Consider the following 17,451-nt stretch of genomic DNA (forward strand, 5'->3'; position numbering starts at 1 on the left):
TGGCAACTAATTCAAATTTTTCAAACAATCTACAGACCACCTCTGTAGGGGCTGAGCCCACCACAGAGACCACACACCTTAAGCCTCTGATCAAAGTGGACAGTGCACAAGATTTGGGGGCAGAATTTTTATGAAAAGTATTCTCTTGCTGATTCAAACGTTCTTCTCTGGAGTGCCAGCAAGTAGACTGCGTAACCATAGTGCTGGTCACTGTGCTACCAGCAGGTTTCTCATCTGGTACAAGCGTCACCAAGTAAGAAAAAGTCCACTTGGAGTCCATACCTCTATCTGCATTTTCAAGTGCATTTTAAAGTTTGAAAGAAGAGTAAGGAAGATGGCGAGAGAGAGCTCGAAGACATCGGGCACTGAAGAGACGCCGTTTTTGGACAAGGCCACACAGAGGTACTGCTTGATCGCATTGATGAACATCTCGTGTGTCCTGAAGACGGGGCCGGCGTTCTGCAACACCGACAAGAGCAGCTGCAGGGAGACCACCTTGGACCGCAGCTCGTGGGACCTGGCAGAGGAGATGGAAAACGATGGCGGCACTGGAAGAGAAACTGAACTCTCCACCTGGAGGACTCCTGAGGCCGCCGGCTTAGAGTCAGCAACTGACCCTGAATGTCAGGGGAGTGAGGGTGGAGGGCAGAGGTGGGGCTCCTGGCACCTGCAGGCCCTTGGAGAACAGGAGTGGCCAGCTCCTCTTCTTTTGTCTCCCAACCACAGAGCAGGCGCACTCTGCCACTGAGCTAAGTCCCCAGCCCCCACCCCCTTTCTAATGAGGCTCAGCCACTCCTGTGGAGGAGCTGAGACCTGAGCACAGCTCTCTCTGGCAAGCTTCTGTACACTTCACTCCACGGCAGGGACACCTGAGGCTAGTATGTCCACTTCGGAGAAATATTTGGCTTCCCTGGGTTGAATCTGGTGTTTGAATCTTTATCCCCCCCGTCCCTCCACATCCCCATCAGGAGAGTAAATCCATTAGGCCAGCCATGGCACACACTTGCAATCTGTAATTCCAGTGATTCAGGAGGCGAGGCAGGAGGATTCTGTTCAAAACCAGCCTTAGCACTTTAGTGAGACCCTACTTCAAAAAAATAAAACAGGCTGGGGACTTAGCTCAGTGGCAAAGCACTCCTAGGTTTAATTCCCACTCCCCCAATCTATGAGCTAGTAAAACAGAAGGTACATCTTCTATATACTAATTGTTTTTAAGATACAAACCAAAAGAAAAACTAGGCAAAATCTTGGTTAGTGGGGACGGACAACTCAAAAAGAAAGGACGGTGGGGACTGCAGGAGCCTAGAAAGCTGCAAAACCATGGGACTTGTGGGAAGCCAGGGAGGCAAAGCACAGAGTCCAGTGCTCCTGGACCCCTGGGCGATCGACACCAAGAACCACTGTGTGCTTACTTGGGGTCTGGGGGGCCTTCCCCGAGGGGCTTCATGGACAGCTTGCACAGGGAGCGAAACACCAGGAAGGCGTCCTTCTGCAGGATGTGAGAGAACCTGGCAGCCGCGTGATGCCCTTGCACATCCGACTCCTAAGGCCGGAAACACAGGAAAGAAAAGAAAGAGGCAAAATAAAGAACGTAATTGTCTCATGGGAATTTAAATTCTTTTTTTTACTCAAAGGGGAGGTGAAAGGGTGTTGGGAGGCTAGAATATGGCAAAAGAGGTGTTAGGGGAGTCACTGGAACAGCTCTAAACCGTGTTTCCCATCCCTCCAAAAGCTGACATGGATGGTTAAAAAGAAATGGTCAAAAGTAAAACAAAAAACTAACATACAGGCATTTATATTAGCTTGGGCAAGAAAAGTGTTTCTAAGAATAGTGTTGTAGGAAAAAAAGAAAAATGATAGGGCATTTTAAAATGAACTTTTTTATCTAAAAAAGTAAGCTACATTTAAAAATTAAAAGTTGCTGAGTGTGGTGGCCCACACCTGTAACCCCAGTGGCTCAGGAGGCTGAGGCAGGAGGATTGAGAGTTCTAATCCAGTCTCTGCAAAAGCAAGGCACAAAGCAACTCAGTAAAATTCTGTCACTAAATAAAATACAAAATAGGGATGGGGATGTGACTCAGTGGTCAAGTGCCCCTGGGTTTAATCCCTAGTACTAAAATAAAATAAAATAAAATAAAATATAAGATAAAATGAAATAAAATAAAATATAAAAAATGGGCTAGGGATGTGGTTTAGTTGTTAAGCACCCCTGGGTTCAATCCTCAGTACCACAATCGATCAATCAATAAATATTAAAAGCAAACATCATATATAACTAGGATTAATATTCTTCATATATAAAAGTTCTTCAGATTTCATTAAGGAAATTTGCAAATGCTCCTCTCAAATGCAAAGCAGGCAAAAACAAAACAAAACACAAATAAGCAAATTCACCAAGAAATGCAAATGACAAATGAACCTAAATAACCTTAGTACCAATGTCAAGGCAGGACCTTTCTCCTACCATACCAGAAAAGATGTGCACAAATGTTATAGCTCTGTTTTAATAAAAGAATAAGAAAATGGGTATGGATGAGTAGGATTTGAGTAGTACCCTTCCAGAAGACTAATTTGGTGGTAAGGATCAAAAGTCTTAGTTTCTACCTCTTGGGCTAGGGATATGGCTGAGTGGTAGAGCACTTACCTGGTGTGTACAAAGCCCTGCATTTCCTCCTTAATGCCACACACACACAAAAAAGAAGCTTCCAACTCTCTTTCATTTATTCTTTATTTCATCGATTCATTCATTTCTGTGGTGGTAGAGCTCAAACACAGGGACTTGCACATGCCAGGCAAGTGCTATACCACTGAACTATACCCTCAGCCCCAAAGCTTCCTCCTCTGAGCCCAGACATACATTGTAGCAATTTATCCTTAAGAAAGACCTAAGGATGTGCACAAGATTTACCTATAAGGATGTTTATTATGAACTGTTCTGTGGTGAAACTTAAATAATCTAACAACCTAATATCCATATAGAAGTTTACATGGCCATTAAAAAATTTAGTTAGATCCACTGCTTCTTGGCCTTTTGGAAAAAACTAAATGAGACCTCTGTGTACTGACATGGAAAGATGTCCATGATGGAGAGCTGAGAGAACAAAGCAAGTCAGGCGAGTCACACAGGGTCCTTGTGTGGGATTTACACGTGTCCCTGAGTACATCCATGGGGAATGATACACCCCAAGGGGAAAAGATCTGTCCTGGGGCGGGGAGGGTGAAAAAAATGTTATGTACAGATATCCAGACAGTACGCCCAGGTATCCAACTTACTGACTGCATTAAAATTTCATGGTGCGGGGACAATGATTAGGAGAAATGTCTAAGAAGGTTCCTGGGGCAGGAAGGGTGCAATCAGGAAAACAACTGAGAAACACACCGGTGCAAAGATACAAAGTGGACTCTGGAGAGACCCTCACCGAGTCTCACTTCCTGCTCTGAATGTTCATATACACAGCTTTCAAGGGAAAAACAAAGCTATTTAGAAGTAATTGCAATGTGGTAAACACATCTAGGGGCCTGAAAGGACAATCAAAACATATTTTCAGTTTTTAGCAGGTTACTGGGTAGGATGCATCTCATAGTAGAGCAGATGCTTAGCAAGAATGAGGCCCAGAGTTTGATTCCAGCAGCAAAAAAGAAAAAAAAAGAAAGAAAGAAAAGCAGGTCAAAACACAGCATATATACTGTATGATCTATTTAGGAAATAAAATGCAAGATGGAGAAAAGTCTAGAAAGATACTGACTTGCCCATATATATTGACTTTCCAATATAGAGAAGAAGAAAAAACAGAAGGAACTAGTTTCCTTCTCTATATTTTCTTGTTTTTTTCCTACAACAAATGTGTATTATTTTGAAAGAGAAGACAAATGGCAGGAAATTTAAGGTCTTAAAAGTGTGAGTAAAAAAGTTCAATAACAATGTTATATACAACAAACATTAACACATCCCAAGAACTGAACCTATGTACAAAGACTCTCAGACCAGGGTTATGGGCTAACAGCTGAATAGGGCTTGCTCATTTTACCTTGTGGGGTGTGTTTGTGTGTGTGTGTGTGGTACTGGGGACTGACTGAACGCAGGGGTGCTCTACCACTGACCTACATCCCCAGCTCCCTTTTTGTTATTTGCTTGTTTTGAGACAGAGTCTCGCTAGGTTGCTGAGGCTGACCTTTAACTTGCAACCCTCCTGCCTCAGCCTCCAGAGTCACTGAGATCACAGGTGTGCACTGTGGCGCCTAGCTGCTCACTTCTTTTGATGGAGATTTAATTCTGCATCTTATAAAAGACTGAATAGACATGCAAACTGGGCATGGCGGCAAGTGCCAACAGTCCTGGTCATGCAGCAGAAGCAGGGAGATGGCTTGAGCCCAGGGGCAACATAGTGAGTTGTCCCTTCAAATAACAAACCAACCAACAAATGAACAAAATGAAAACATGTCTGTACAGGTTGATGGCCAACATACCAGGTTGTCCGCTGACGACAAGGACTGTCTGTCATCTGCTATGCCATTCGTCTGTGAGTTTTCATCAGCCGCCGGGGCAGCGGCACGTTCCTGGCACTCCAGTTCACCCAGGACCCTGTCGGGCTCTGTCAGACCATGCTTTTCTGCTGCTTCTTAAAAGACAAGCACAAAAGTCACTGTCGATCAGCAGGCATCCCAACAGGCTGCCTGCACCAGATACACACTCCCTCAGATACCGCGTTTCTCCCGTGCCTCTCCTGCTAGCCCACAACAAGGCACTCGGCCCACATGGTGTTTCAGCCTTAAATGTGCGCGTCTACTGTCCACAGAATGCACAATTCACGGGCTCACTCATATCAAATCCATCAGTGGTGCCTCCAGAATTGTACATTACAGCAGACCTGCCCACCCTGCCCACTTCTAATCTGAAAAAGACTAGAAGCAGCTAAATGTGAAAAGCAAAGATTTTTAAAAGAGACTATTAATGTAGGAATCAGAGAAGAACCTATATGACAGAAAGCCTTACAGAGAAAAATATAGGCATAAACTTCTTAGCAGCCATGTGAAAACAGAAACAATTAAAAAGATTTCATCATTTTTAATGAGGGAAAGTATATCTGATGATTGGCAGAATGAAGAAATTAAGAGGAATTTATTATTTGGCTCTTTATACATATGAGAAACACTAAAGAACTTAATAAGCAAATCTTCAATAATAGTTTTCCAAGCATATGTTCATTCAACAAATATTTATCACGTGTCTATTGGGTGATAGGCTGTGGTGTGGGTTGGAGGACATAGCAATGCACGAGAAGGATAGAAACCAATTACAGAATGACTTCCTGTGCAGACCTAGAAACAAACCTAAAGGTAGGAAATAAAACTGCTATTTTAAAGACATTTCCACAGGAATTGAATAATGGAATCTATAAATAGCTTCGTGGTACCCTAACTGAAGAAAAGGATAGGACTCAGAGAACTGGTTTCCAAATCGTGACCCGGGCCGTGGGGTGTGGCTCTGGGTACAGCACTTGCTTATTAGCATGTGTGAGGCCCTGGGTTCCATCCCCAGCACTGGTAAGTAAATAAGTAAAAGTAGGAAACTAATTTTTAAAACTGTGTCCCAGTATACACACGTGCACATGAATAACCAGACCCCTTCCGTGGACCAACTCGACATCACTCCACGGAGGTACTCGGAGCACTCCGACTCTATTTTTTCTTTCACTTAAGACATGCAGACCATTGGGCTGGGGCTGGGGCTCAGTGGTAGAGCACTTGCCTGGATGCGTGAGGCCCTGGGTTCAAACCTCAGTAGCACATATAAATAAATTAATTAAGTAAAGGTCCACTGACAACTAAAAGAATACTTAAAAAAAATGCTGACTGCAACCTACTGAACTGTTTTTATTTGTCATCCACTTAGTGGTTTATTGGCATTGCAATCATGTGTTAAATACATACCAATTAACCTGAGATTTGGGGCAAAAAAGAAAAAAAATTTGTCATTCTGAATCATACAAATGCAATACCACTGAAACAATACCACGAGACAGAGTTCTGAGAGAAATCTAAAAATATGAGTAAAGCTTCCCTGGTACACCCAATACCCACTGGTGTATGGCCTGTCCCCTCAACACATCAAAGCTGTCCACGAAAATGCAGCAGCAAAGGCCAGGGATCGGGGCTCACAACCCACCTCCAGAAGAACCTGGATGCCCTGGGCACTGTGTCTCCAGGGGAGCAAGGGACACCAGCCCAATCAGGCGGTGTTCCCTGAACCCCAAGCAAGAGCAAACAAAACTGATCACGGGCACCAAGTTACTTCAGAATCCCATGTGAAAGATGGGTGAGAGGACATCGATGAGTTTACTGGGCAGGGAAGAAGGAACTCTGCCCTGAAGCACTAGCCAGCAAATCTTCAGGAAGAATGAGGTACTAGGAAAGGTGGGGTTTCCATGGTTCTTACCTTTCACAGCAGATGTGACTACATCTTCTAAGATGTCCTTTACCACCTCCTGGGCTCCATCGTCAGTCCCTACACATGCCCAAAAGCACAGGTGAGGGTGTTTCCAGAGAAAAGAAAGGAAGCGGGGAAAGGAGATTACAACAACGTTCCCCTAAAGTCACAAGGCAAAGGGCAGGAGTGAATTCTGCCAAAGGCCTAATCCCACTGGGGCAAGACACGCATTACCAGTTCTGGAAATCCTGAGGCAGCATCTGCTCTGCTTCTGAGTTTCAATTCCTGGAACACTAAAACCCCCGCCTGTACTCTCCTCCTGAGTCCCAGTTGCTGGGCCCAAGGCCTCCCCACCACCCCCAGCTGGAGGTAGGGCAGAAAGATGGGACTTCCTCTTAGGCCTTCACCTCCAGCTCCTTACGGAGTTGGTAAGTCACATGACTTCTGCTGCTGGGCTGTCCACATATTGTAAGCCCAGAATCTAGCAAGAGATTTACAAAGAAAGAGTCGAAGATTTGCTAAATTATAAACAAAATTATTGTGTAAAATGTTAGCTAAGTGGAAGAGGTCTGGCACCTCTTTTTTCTCCCATGTTTTTTAACTGGTCAATTGTAGTCGTACATAATGATGGGATCGCATTACATATTCATACGTGCACAAAAAATAATATAATTTGGTCAATAACTTTTTTTTTTTTTTTTTTTTTGACAATTAGTCTTGGGAAAGGAATTTATGAAGCAAACAGCTTTTTTTCAGGGTGGTGGGATACCAGGGATTGAACTCAGGGGCACTTGACCACTGAGCCACATCCCCAGCCCTATCCTGTATTTTATTTAGAGACAGATTCTCACCGACTTGCTTAATTAGTGCCTCACTTTTGCTAAGACTGGCACTGAATTCATGATCCTCCTGCCTCAGTCTCCCGAGCTATGGGGATCACAGGCATCCATCACCACACCCAGCTGGTTGCTGTTTTTATCCTTTTCAAAGAATCTACTACATGGTACCTTGCTTACGTGTAGCACCCAAAACGGTTTCCTTTCGTGAAAGATGCTAGTGAGTGAGACTGGGGCCATCAAGTGGTGGCTGGTGGGCACACGTGACTTGCAGGCCTCAGGAGAGGCTGTTCTGGACACTCTGTTAACACTAAGAAGTCCACTGTGCTTAAATTTCAGGCATGCTATGACAATGTTTGACAACCAAACCAAATCAGATACTTGAAAGGTGAAGAGAGTTCGCTTAAAAAACACTGGTTCTGCCAGTTCCCTGGGGATATCACTACCTTGCCAACTCTGATTAGGCACCAGACCCTACATATCTCACACACTGTGCCCACGCAAAACAGGATCGTCACCTTGAACAGGTTCAGATGGGAGACGCACTGGCTGCCACTCCATCTCTATCAGCAGGGCCCCACCCTCTGGTCAGCACTCTAGTTACCTAAGCCACATCCTTCCTAACCAACACATCCCTCATGTGGTTTTGGAAGGGTATGTGACTATATTTCCCAGTCTTCCTTTCAGGAAAGGGTGGTCACATGACCGAGTTCTGGCCACTGAGGGGGAAGCCTAACTTCTTGGGGATGGTCCTGGCTTCCAAGCAGGCTTCTCTTTAGAACAAAATGGCAACAGCCTGAACTATAAGGACACAGGTCACAAGCTAGGAACAGGAAAAGAACCAGAAAGCGTCTGAGACGAGGCCTTCCCAATCCCTGCTTGCTGCTCAGTTGCGCAGGGAGCATGGGGGTGGTGCAGGGGGGCCCCACGCCCACATCCAGCCAATACGCGAGCACCTGTGCATCTGGCACTGTCCCTGGCATGTGGAACACACCACCGTCTCAAAACAGCTAGGTATCCACGGTGCTTACATCCAAACTGAAGATAAGAGGTCAATTTTATTACAGGCCACAGTGTCAAGGAGAAAATGGAGAGGGAGAAGCGAGATGGAGACTCAAGGGGCAGCTGTGATCACACAGGGACAATGAGGTGTGACATGCTTGCTCCCTAGAGACGGGGATTTGGTTGTGTCCAATGTCCAAGCACTTAGTAATATATAATAATAATACAGGAAAAAACACAGCAAAGCGCTCCACTGCCACGTTCCAGCCACACGCCAGCCAGCCTGTTCTGTGACAGGAAAGCAACTGCTAACTGGGAAGGAACCAGCAGGCAGCTTAGGGTCCCCAGATACAGGTCCATTATAAAGCTCATAAAAGTGTTAAGAAGCAGTGGCTGAGGCTGACGTCAGAAACAAGTGTGAAGAGGTGGGGCGCACCTATTTTTATCAAGTGTTGGCCTGTGACTTCTTCCTCTTTTGGTCAACAAAATGTAAAATTCCTAGAGCAAAAGAGTTGGTATTAACATGCAAAACAGTTGGGCTCATTTTATCCTACCACACCATCTCTGCCACATTCACACCTGATCACCATCTGAAATGTTTACTATTTTTCTTTAAACCAATCCATTTTTTAAGTTGAAATTTATTTACAGATTTATTTTGGTACTGATTGAATCCAGGGGGCTCAACCACTGAGCCACATCCCCAGTCCTTTTTATTTTTTTTTTATTTTGAGACAGGGTCTCACTAAATTGCATAGGCCTTGTTTAGTTATTGAGGCTGGTTTTGAACTTGCAATCCTCCTGTCTTAGCCTCCCAAGCCCCTGGAATTACAGGTGCACATCACACTGCTTAGCTAAGATGAAATTTATTTTAAAGAAAATAATAAACTGGACATGGTGACATATGACTGTATTCCTACCACTTGGGAAGCTGTGGTAGGAGGATCACTTGAGCCCAGGAATTTGAGACCAGCCTAGGCAACAAAGGGAGACCTCATCTCAAAAAAAGGAAAAAAAAAAAAAAAAAAAAAAAAGCAGGCAGTTACATAGTCTTAAGTGGCAGGCACTGCTCTCATTTAATCTCACAAACTTCTAAGTTTAACTGTATACCCATTTTGCAGATGGGAAAACTGAGGTTAGAAAGGTTGCCAAAGGGCCACACAGTTACTAAACAAGAGTCATGATCTGGAAGAGGCTGCCTGACCAGGACCTCTGCATTGGCTGAGAGAAGATACGTTTTTTTGTGTTACAGTACTTGAGAGTGGGGCTGTTTCTCCGGTAAAGAATGAGCTGTAATAAGAAAAGCCGAGCTAAGAGACCCCCACACAGGCAACGCTACTCCTAATGCCAGGAGTGAAAAGTGGAAGAGGACGCGACTGATTTCTTTGGGGAGTGACTGTGAAGACTGCTGCTCGGGCCTGTGACCCTCATGAGCAGCGCTGGCTCATGCACTGTGACCAGTGAGCTGCAGTATGAGTTCTCTCTCAGGAAAGCCCTTTGTTAAAGAACAGACAGAACAGCTGGGAGCTCAGGAGGGCGGGAAGAGGAAAATGGCATGGTCACCCTGGGGGAGTCTAGATGGCCAGGCCCCAAAATTCACATAGGCAAGCAGGAGTCTGGAGCTCAGAATCTCCTTTTGTGAGTTTATAAGGAGCAATCTGAGCCACCTCTTGGACAGGCGGTTGAGATGGACAAATCAACTCCTGATTTATTAAGGAGGGATGCAACACTAACTGCTGCGGGGAAACCGCGCAGGTCTACTGGCGTCTTCGCTCCACCTGCACTAAGTACATGGGGAAGCACATGACCCCGGGGCCAAGGGAGGGTCCGAGTTCATCAAACAGGAGAGTGTGTCCAACCCTGGGTTCACAGGCACAGTGCCTGGCAGCCAGTGCCCGGGCAGGGCTGGCTGCAGGAGAACGCCACCCTGGGACAGTCTGCAGAGGGCGGCACGCGACTGTCCGTCAGAGAGGTGCTCAAGTCTGACCCCTGGGCCCTGGCTCCCCCTGGGAACACCCCACTGCCTGCCAAGGCTGTCCTTCCGCGTTGGCTTCTAGGGACGCTCAGTCCCTCTCTGGTGTCTGACGATGTCAGCAAGTCTCTGAAGGACTTGTTCTTTCTTTAGAGCCAAATCCTGAGAATGGGAAGAGCTTCCAAGCATCATCGTGCACCTGGGCTGACCACTCCCACAGGTCTGAGGTCTGAAAAGCTCCCGGGAGATGCCCCAGGTACACCAACCAACCCCCAGCAACTCTGGACAGGGAATTTACGCTTCAAGTAGTTTCAATAATAAACTTTATGTTACCTCTGTTTTACCACAATAAAAACTCACTGATGTAAAAAAAAGCAATCTATTAACTTACAAATCATTATCTTTGTTAGAGCAGAACTTCAAGTTACTGTTTCTACAAAACCAAATTCTAGAATTCACGTTTTTTCACCATTCATTCAAAAGCTACGTACTGAGTGTGTGCCAGGCCTGACCAGGTGTGGGGAATACGGTGGTGAACACGGCGTCCTACAAGTGACCGTGGCACTCCAGTAAAAGAGGACCACGCAACAGAGGATGGGGAGCCACGGGGTGACGGGGAGCCTCCCGCAGCCTGAACCAAGAGGCCTGAAGATGAACGGGGAGGAGTGAGGAGGGACATCAAGCAAAAAGGCACTGCAGGAAAAGGGTAGGACCTTCTGAAACCAGAAACAACACCTGGGCACTGTGCAGCAAAGAAGGATGTGAGGAGGGGACAGAGGTGCGCGGGTCAGACACACGGGGCTCTGCAAGCCAGGGGGTGAGTGGGAGTGGGCCTCACTCTGAATGGGACGAGATGGGGAACGCCAAGGCGGTTCGAGCAGGGAGGGCTGTGACCTGATTCAGGCGTTTAAGGGATTACTTTGGCCGCTGTACAGAAAATGGGCCACTTTCACCCAGCAGAGAATTGCTGTTCAATCTGCACGGCTGTGCTTCCTACAGAGTATTTAAATGTCAGTATTCACAGATTAACCACAGTTTGATAAGGGTCACAGTAAACTCTGACCCTCTGGTGGCGGGGCTGGGGCCTGAGCACCTTAGGACACGCCGAAGCAAGAGCAAGTGCTCAGCCTGGACTCCAAGACACAAGCTCTGGGTGGCTCCTTTCTCTTCTGTCCTTCCTGGACACAGAACAGCATTTCAGCACAACACATGTCCTATTCCAGTGCATGCCAAGCACTCTGGAAAACTCTATAAAGGAACAAAGGCTGCTCAAATACGCACGCTCTAGTAAGGAAGACACTACCGGTGGACATCTTTTTTTTTTTTTTTGCGGTACTGGGGATCAAACTCAGGGCCTTGTGCTTGTGAGGCAAGCACTCTACCAGCTGAGCTATCGCCCCAGCCTGGAGGACATCTTTACTAGCCGTCTGACCCAAGAAGAAAAGGGGTCAGTCCCAGAGAAGGTCAGACAACAACAGCCTGAGTGGAGAACTATTTGACAGAAGTACTAGGTAAACCACTAAGAAAAAAATAAGACCTTTGAATCTGGTTCATACAGAACCAGGAGGAGACACAGACATTGAGAAGCTATCTCTGGACAACTGAATCTGAGATTTCAGGCTGAATGTTTCATTTACTTTAAATGAAACAGGTGTGAGATAATCTTGTGTTTAAAAATGCAACAGAAATAAGTGATGCATCTGGTGAACAGAGGAAGAAAACACAGCGATCTTGCCGCCATCCACCTCTCCTGTCTGCTCTCCTGCCCACCCACCCAGGGTCCTGCTGCTCCACACAGGTCTGAGTGGCTCAGAACCGCGAGGCACTGGACAAGGAACAGAGACCCAGCGCAACAGGGTAGGTGAGGCCCCAGTCCTCTCTAGGCACAATCACCCACTAGCTCCCAATGAAGACGGTGCCCCACACTGAGCCCACTACACTGGGGCTGGCACGAAGACACAGCTATACACATTCCAGGAACCACTTAGGAACGACTGCAGAGCTGACGACGGAGGGGTACAAAACCAAAGCCTCTTCAGGGAGCCCGCAGCCACCGGGTGGTACACAAGGCACTCTCACCCGTGGCTCTGCCATACCTGAGAATGATGGGCCTCTTTCTCTGGGTGCGTCTCCGTTTTCTGGACCCACTTTTCCAGGCCCACTTCCGGCATACTCGCCATTGGGTAAATCTGTTTTTTCAGGAGTTGCTGGTTTGCTCTGTGCCTGGCTCTGCTTTAAATGACTGAACTTTGGGGATGCTGCTGCAGCTTGGACCACAGGGGACTGGGGTTTTGACTGAATTGGTTTTTCCAATTCTCTGGCTTCCTGCAACTGGAAGGCAACAGGAAAGGGATTCAACCTATATGATCAGAGCATTTTGGTAAGAAACAATTACACCAGCCTATGGCTTAAACAATTTCCAACCAGAGGGATAATTTATTTATTTGTTTATTTTGGTACTGGGGATTAAACCTAGGGGTGCTTAACCACCTAGCCATACTCTCAGTCCTTTCTATATTTTATTTAGAGACAGGGTTCACTGAGTTGCTTAGGGACTCGGTAAGTTGCTGAGGTTGGCTTTGAACTTGCAATCCTCCCGCCTCAACCTCCCAAGCATCTGGGATTACAGGCGTGTGCCACCACGCCTGGCCAGTATAAATTTTTTTTTTTTTTTTTCAGTGCTGGGGATCAAACCCAGGGCCTTGTGCTTGCAAGGCAAGCACTCTACCAACTGAGCTATCTCCCCAGCCCCAGTATAAATTTTTTAAAGGAAATAAATGCAAAGCAAACTCTGAATGTGACAAACTCAAAGCAAATTCTAAATGCAATCTTCAAGACCCACACTGGAGTCTGTCTGGCTTTAAAAGGAGAAGGAAAGTGCAATACAGAGGATTCGTGGGAAGAAGGGATAAACTTCCAGTGCTAGTGCCCTTCACAGCCCTGGGGTCCACAAGAGATCAGACATGACGGCACCCTGCCTGGCGGCTGGCCACTCACCACTTGGTTTTCCATGCGGGTGAAAATGACGTTCAGCATCTGGGTGAGCGTGGCCTTGGCAGTGGTTTGATTGATGAGATTTTTGCTGGCCAAATAGATGTTGTAACATGTCCTCACCGTCTGCAGGATGGTGCCCTCGTGAATTTCAATGTGTGGGGAAGTCACCGCAGTCAGAAGGGCCTGGAATGCAGACCCCAGACTGTTACCTTCACAAACACCCACCTCCCATGCCTTCCACCTCCCCCAGCCAGACTTTTCTAGAGGAGTTGGCTTTGGTTTTTCTTGTTTGTCTTGTTTTGTTTTTTAATTCTAAGATGGTTCTGCACACTAAACTGGATGATTATTGCCAAGAGCCAACTTTCTATTATTGTAAAGAGCTTAAAAGCAATTACTAACTCCCTAAAATCCAAATTATCTGAAGTAGGCTTTCTATTGGTTTGCTTTCTAAAAAGTCTTAACTTCTGAGTGTCAACATTGGCTGAAAAACTGAAAAACCTAGAATGAAGATGATAGACCCTGGATCTCACCCACACAAATCACAAAACACAGGTCTTCACGGGCAGTTGGCCTCCCAGGTCCCGATGCGTGCCAAGATGACTCTGAGAAAGGGGTGGCTGACACGGAACCACTGGTCATGAAGCCTCGGCACCCAGAACCTACCATCTGCAAGGCTGGCCACTCACCCAGTCCCTGTCTGCCGAGAAGCAGCTGGCACCATCCCATGCCAAGTCACTTCTGGCAGCAAACAAGGAACAGAGAAGCGGAATGGGGAGCCAGGAGCAAAGACCAGTGGGTGACACAAGTCTTGGGGATGATCTGCTGAGAAATGGCAGTCTGGGACCCCAGAATTTCATGGGGAAAGACTGTAGGATTTTAAGCCCATTTAATTCACAAGCAATTTTGTATTATCAGCAGAATGTTTACTTTGAAAACACACCTGGTTCTACTCTTCTTATCTCAGTCCACGCTAATAAATGCTGACACTTGACAAAAGATCTAAGTGATGCTTAAATTTTTCTGTTCCAGCTCAGTACCACCTGAGACAACTGACACATGGTAAAACAGAAACGCAAATTCCCAAAGGGGACTCACTTTCTAATTGAAAATCCAGATCAGGTAAATGGAAGTACCTTAATTATTTGTAACTGAACCCCTTCATCCGTCTGAGGGCCCTGAAAACAATTGCAAATGGTTTCAACGATCCTGTCGATCAGTCGCTTCCCCGGGGCTCCGCTGTCGGGGGCATTGCCAGTGATGTGCCCATAGGCGATGAGTTTCTAAACACAGAAAGAAGAGAGATTAGAAGTTTCTGCCTGGCCAGGACTAAGGCTGCCCACAACAGCAGAAGAGAGGCGGTGAGCGTGGTCAGGGCTGCTACAGATGCCTCTGTTCGGAAGCCAGGCAGGCAAGACCACTGCCATGCAGATCCAGAGACGGTGACACATTGTTCAGTGCTGGCAGCAAGACACAGAATACTCCCCAGCACACAACCATCTGTGCAAAATACGGAGGGATTAAAAACCACACTTACCAAAGGCAGCAGATTAGCAGCTACCTAGAGCTCAGGTCAGAGGGTGGCCAGAGCAATATGGGAGTAACTGCTAATAAGTCTGGGGTTTTTGAGGTTAAAAACAAAATGTAAAATTACATTGTGGTGATTGTTGCACATTTCTGTAGACATACTAAAAATCACTGACTTGTACACTTTAAATGGGTGAATCACATGCTAATTATATCTCAATAAAGCTGTTTAACATATTATGTATTTTTTTTCTTTAAGTGTTAAGATATCTAACAAACTAATGATAACATATTTGCTTGAGGAGAGAACTAAGTAGCCGAGGCCAGGATGAGACTAAGGCACTTCTTTTCATTCTCTTGAAATGCCAGTATATTTTCTGTTCCAGAAATTAAAGTAAGAACAGTGACCATGTTCTGCTTCTACATTATCGCTCACACGGCTGGAAAGGCCACCTCACCCACCCCTGGATTTCAGCATGGAGGATCTGAGGGCTAAGGGACCCCCAGAGGTCAGGGTGATCTCCCAGCCACAGTGAATTTCAGAACCACCTGAGGGAGCACATCAAAAAGAGGCTCCTGGACCTCAGCCCAGACCTAAAGAATGAGAAATTCTGGGGTAAAGAATCTGTTTTTCTTCCAACTACAAAGGTTATTCTGACGGAGGGCCACATAACAGACACGGAACTTCCATGTGCTCGTTGCCTCCAGCGAGTTGATGACAACTCTTAAAAACGCGGCTCTGGGGCTGGGTCGTGGCTCGGTGGTACAGCGCTTTGCCTGGCACATGAGGCACTGGGTTTAATTCTCAGCACTGCATGTACATAAATGAGATAAAGTTCCATCCACAACTAAAAAAATACTAAAAACAAGAAGCTAACCCGCGAGTTAAAAAAACCATGCTGCTCTGTTCTTTATCCTTCCAGGCTGTGGCTGGCCACACCCCTGCCTCTGCCTGCACAGGGTAGACCCGAGCTATTGAGGTCACCTACAGAGTTACTGCCGCCATGGAAGGAGGCCCTGGAGCCATGAGCCACACTGCAGAGGCCTGACGTCACTTCTCAATGGCTCTTCCCCACCACTAGCTACAAAGCACCGCCATTCAATAAGCAGAAAACCAAATTCAGAGTGGCTGAGTCAAAACAGCGGTGCTATATCGTGTGACTGAGGAGCAGGTCAGAGGCCTGAACATGCGGCCACTCAAGCCCAACTCTGGGCCCCATGTGGGGGTGCAGAGCCTTCGCCCCACTGCTGGGACTGCAGGCTTCCTGAGATGCAGGACTGGCTGCCCGGCAGACAAGTTCTGGTCTCTGACACTACTGACTCTTCATTCTCAGAGACTCAAGTCTGTTGTGAGCGCTGTGATATAAGGACGAGATGCAAACTCCCCAGACGTGGATGTTGAACAGCAGGTTCCTGGGCTGAGGATGTGGCTCAGTGGTAGACTGCAGGCTTAGCAAGCACCAGGCCCTGGGTTCCATCCTCAGCACCAAAAGAGAGAAAGGAAAAATAGGTCTATACTGCAAAGCAAAGATGGAGATGCAGTACCGGATAATTATTAAGTACAAAAAGGACTGGAAATGTTCTCCACCCACAGATTTCTCAAAAGGCATGATACCTTTCAACTTAAAAAGGGTTTTCAGTACGATTTTACCCCTTGCCGTGCAGTGAGAAAGGACCAAAAGAAAACAGAGTTCCTGGACTGGGGAGATAGCTCAGCTGGTAGAGTGCTTGCCTCGCAAGCACAAGGCCCTGAGTTCGATCCCCAGTACCGCAAAAAAAAAAAAAAAAAAGAAAGAAAGAAAAAGAAAACAGAGTTCCTGAATACTGTGAGTCTTTCTGGCTCTGCTATCTAATCCTTCTCTGTGCCAGACACTATCCCAGGCACTGTGACATGTGATCCTATTTCTCGTAGTTCATGTCACTGGCGGGGTGTGATGGGACTGACTAGGACCTGTAGGGCTCTGTGATTTGCAGACACCACCCCCACAGTAGGTGTCCTGGCCTTAGTCCTCATTGATACAATGGAGCTTGGTACAAGCGGGGCCACTGATACACATGTTTAAGGGGACTCGTACGGGCAGGCTCTGGCATGGAGGAACACTGTAACAGGCCTTCGCTGAACCTACTGTTAAGGGAACACTGCTGAATGTAAAAAGCAAGCTGTAGAAAAATTTGTACAGGTGACAGTATTTGCAGAAAAAGGAAAAAAGAAAGAAAATCACACATCTAAATAAGCAATTGGTTTTAGGGCTGGTGGCCCAAGGAACTTCACCCTTATCTGTAAAGTTCTGAAGACTTTTAGAGAATGATGTCATATACAAAAAATTCTTTTTTTTTTTTTTTTTTTTTTTTGTGGTGCTGGGGATTGAACCCAGGGCCTGTGCTTATAAGGCAAGCACTTTACCAACTGAGCTACCTCCCCAGCCCTAAAATATTCATTTTTAAATGTGCATTTAAAAATCCAAAGTATTCTAGAAGTAGGAGCTAAAATCTAACCCTTGTGGAAAGAACAGGACAGCTCAAACCAATGGTCCCTACAACCACCGCCCAGTATAGGAAGAAAACATTATTCTATTTGTAACTGATATTTAGCTTAATCTTTTGAAAGTTCTATTTTTGTATGTTTAATAATGTCTACACTTTAAATAACAGTAATATATGTATATAATTTTAAATTGAAGAAACATGACCAGAAA

General features: G+C 46.1%; 1 protein-coding gene across 2 annotated transcripts in view; it reads right to left on the reverse strand.

Annotated features, from left to right (window-relative positions):
- The window catches only part of Arfgef2 (ADP ribosylation factor guanine nucleotide exchange factor 2), an 83,503-nt gene that overhangs the window by 47,761 nt on the left and 18,291 nt on the right, over positions 1-17,451 (reverse strand). The window contains exons 4-10 of one of the 2 annotated variants that reach the window (XM_047542223.1): positions 14,365-14,511; positions 13,235-13,414; positions 12,334-12,568; positions 6,437-6,505; positions 4,468-4,616; positions 1,413-1,543; positions 283-517 (exon numbers count right to left, since the gene is read on the reverse strand). In XM_047542223.1, coding sequence (XP_047398179.1) covers positions 283-517; positions 1,413-1,543; positions 4,468-4,616; positions 6,437-6,505; positions 12,334-12,568; positions 13,235-13,414; positions 14,365-14,511 — 1,146 coding nt within the window. Of the gene's footprint in view, positions 1-282; positions 518-1,412; positions 1,544-4,467; positions 4,620-6,436; positions 6,506-12,333; positions 12,569-13,234; positions 13,415-14,364; positions 14,512-17,451 lie in introns of both variants that reach the window. The other variant, XM_047542222.1, reaches the window with a different exon arrangement.

The sequence above is a fragment of the Sciurus carolinensis genome, chromosome 2, assembly GCF_902686445.1.
Source record: "Sciurus carolinensis chromosome 2, mSciCar1.2, whole genome shotgun sequence".
In the NCBI taxonomy this organism is placed as follows: domain Eukaryota; kingdom Metazoa; phylum Chordata; class Mammalia; order Rodentia; family Sciuridae; genus Sciurus; species Sciurus carolinensis.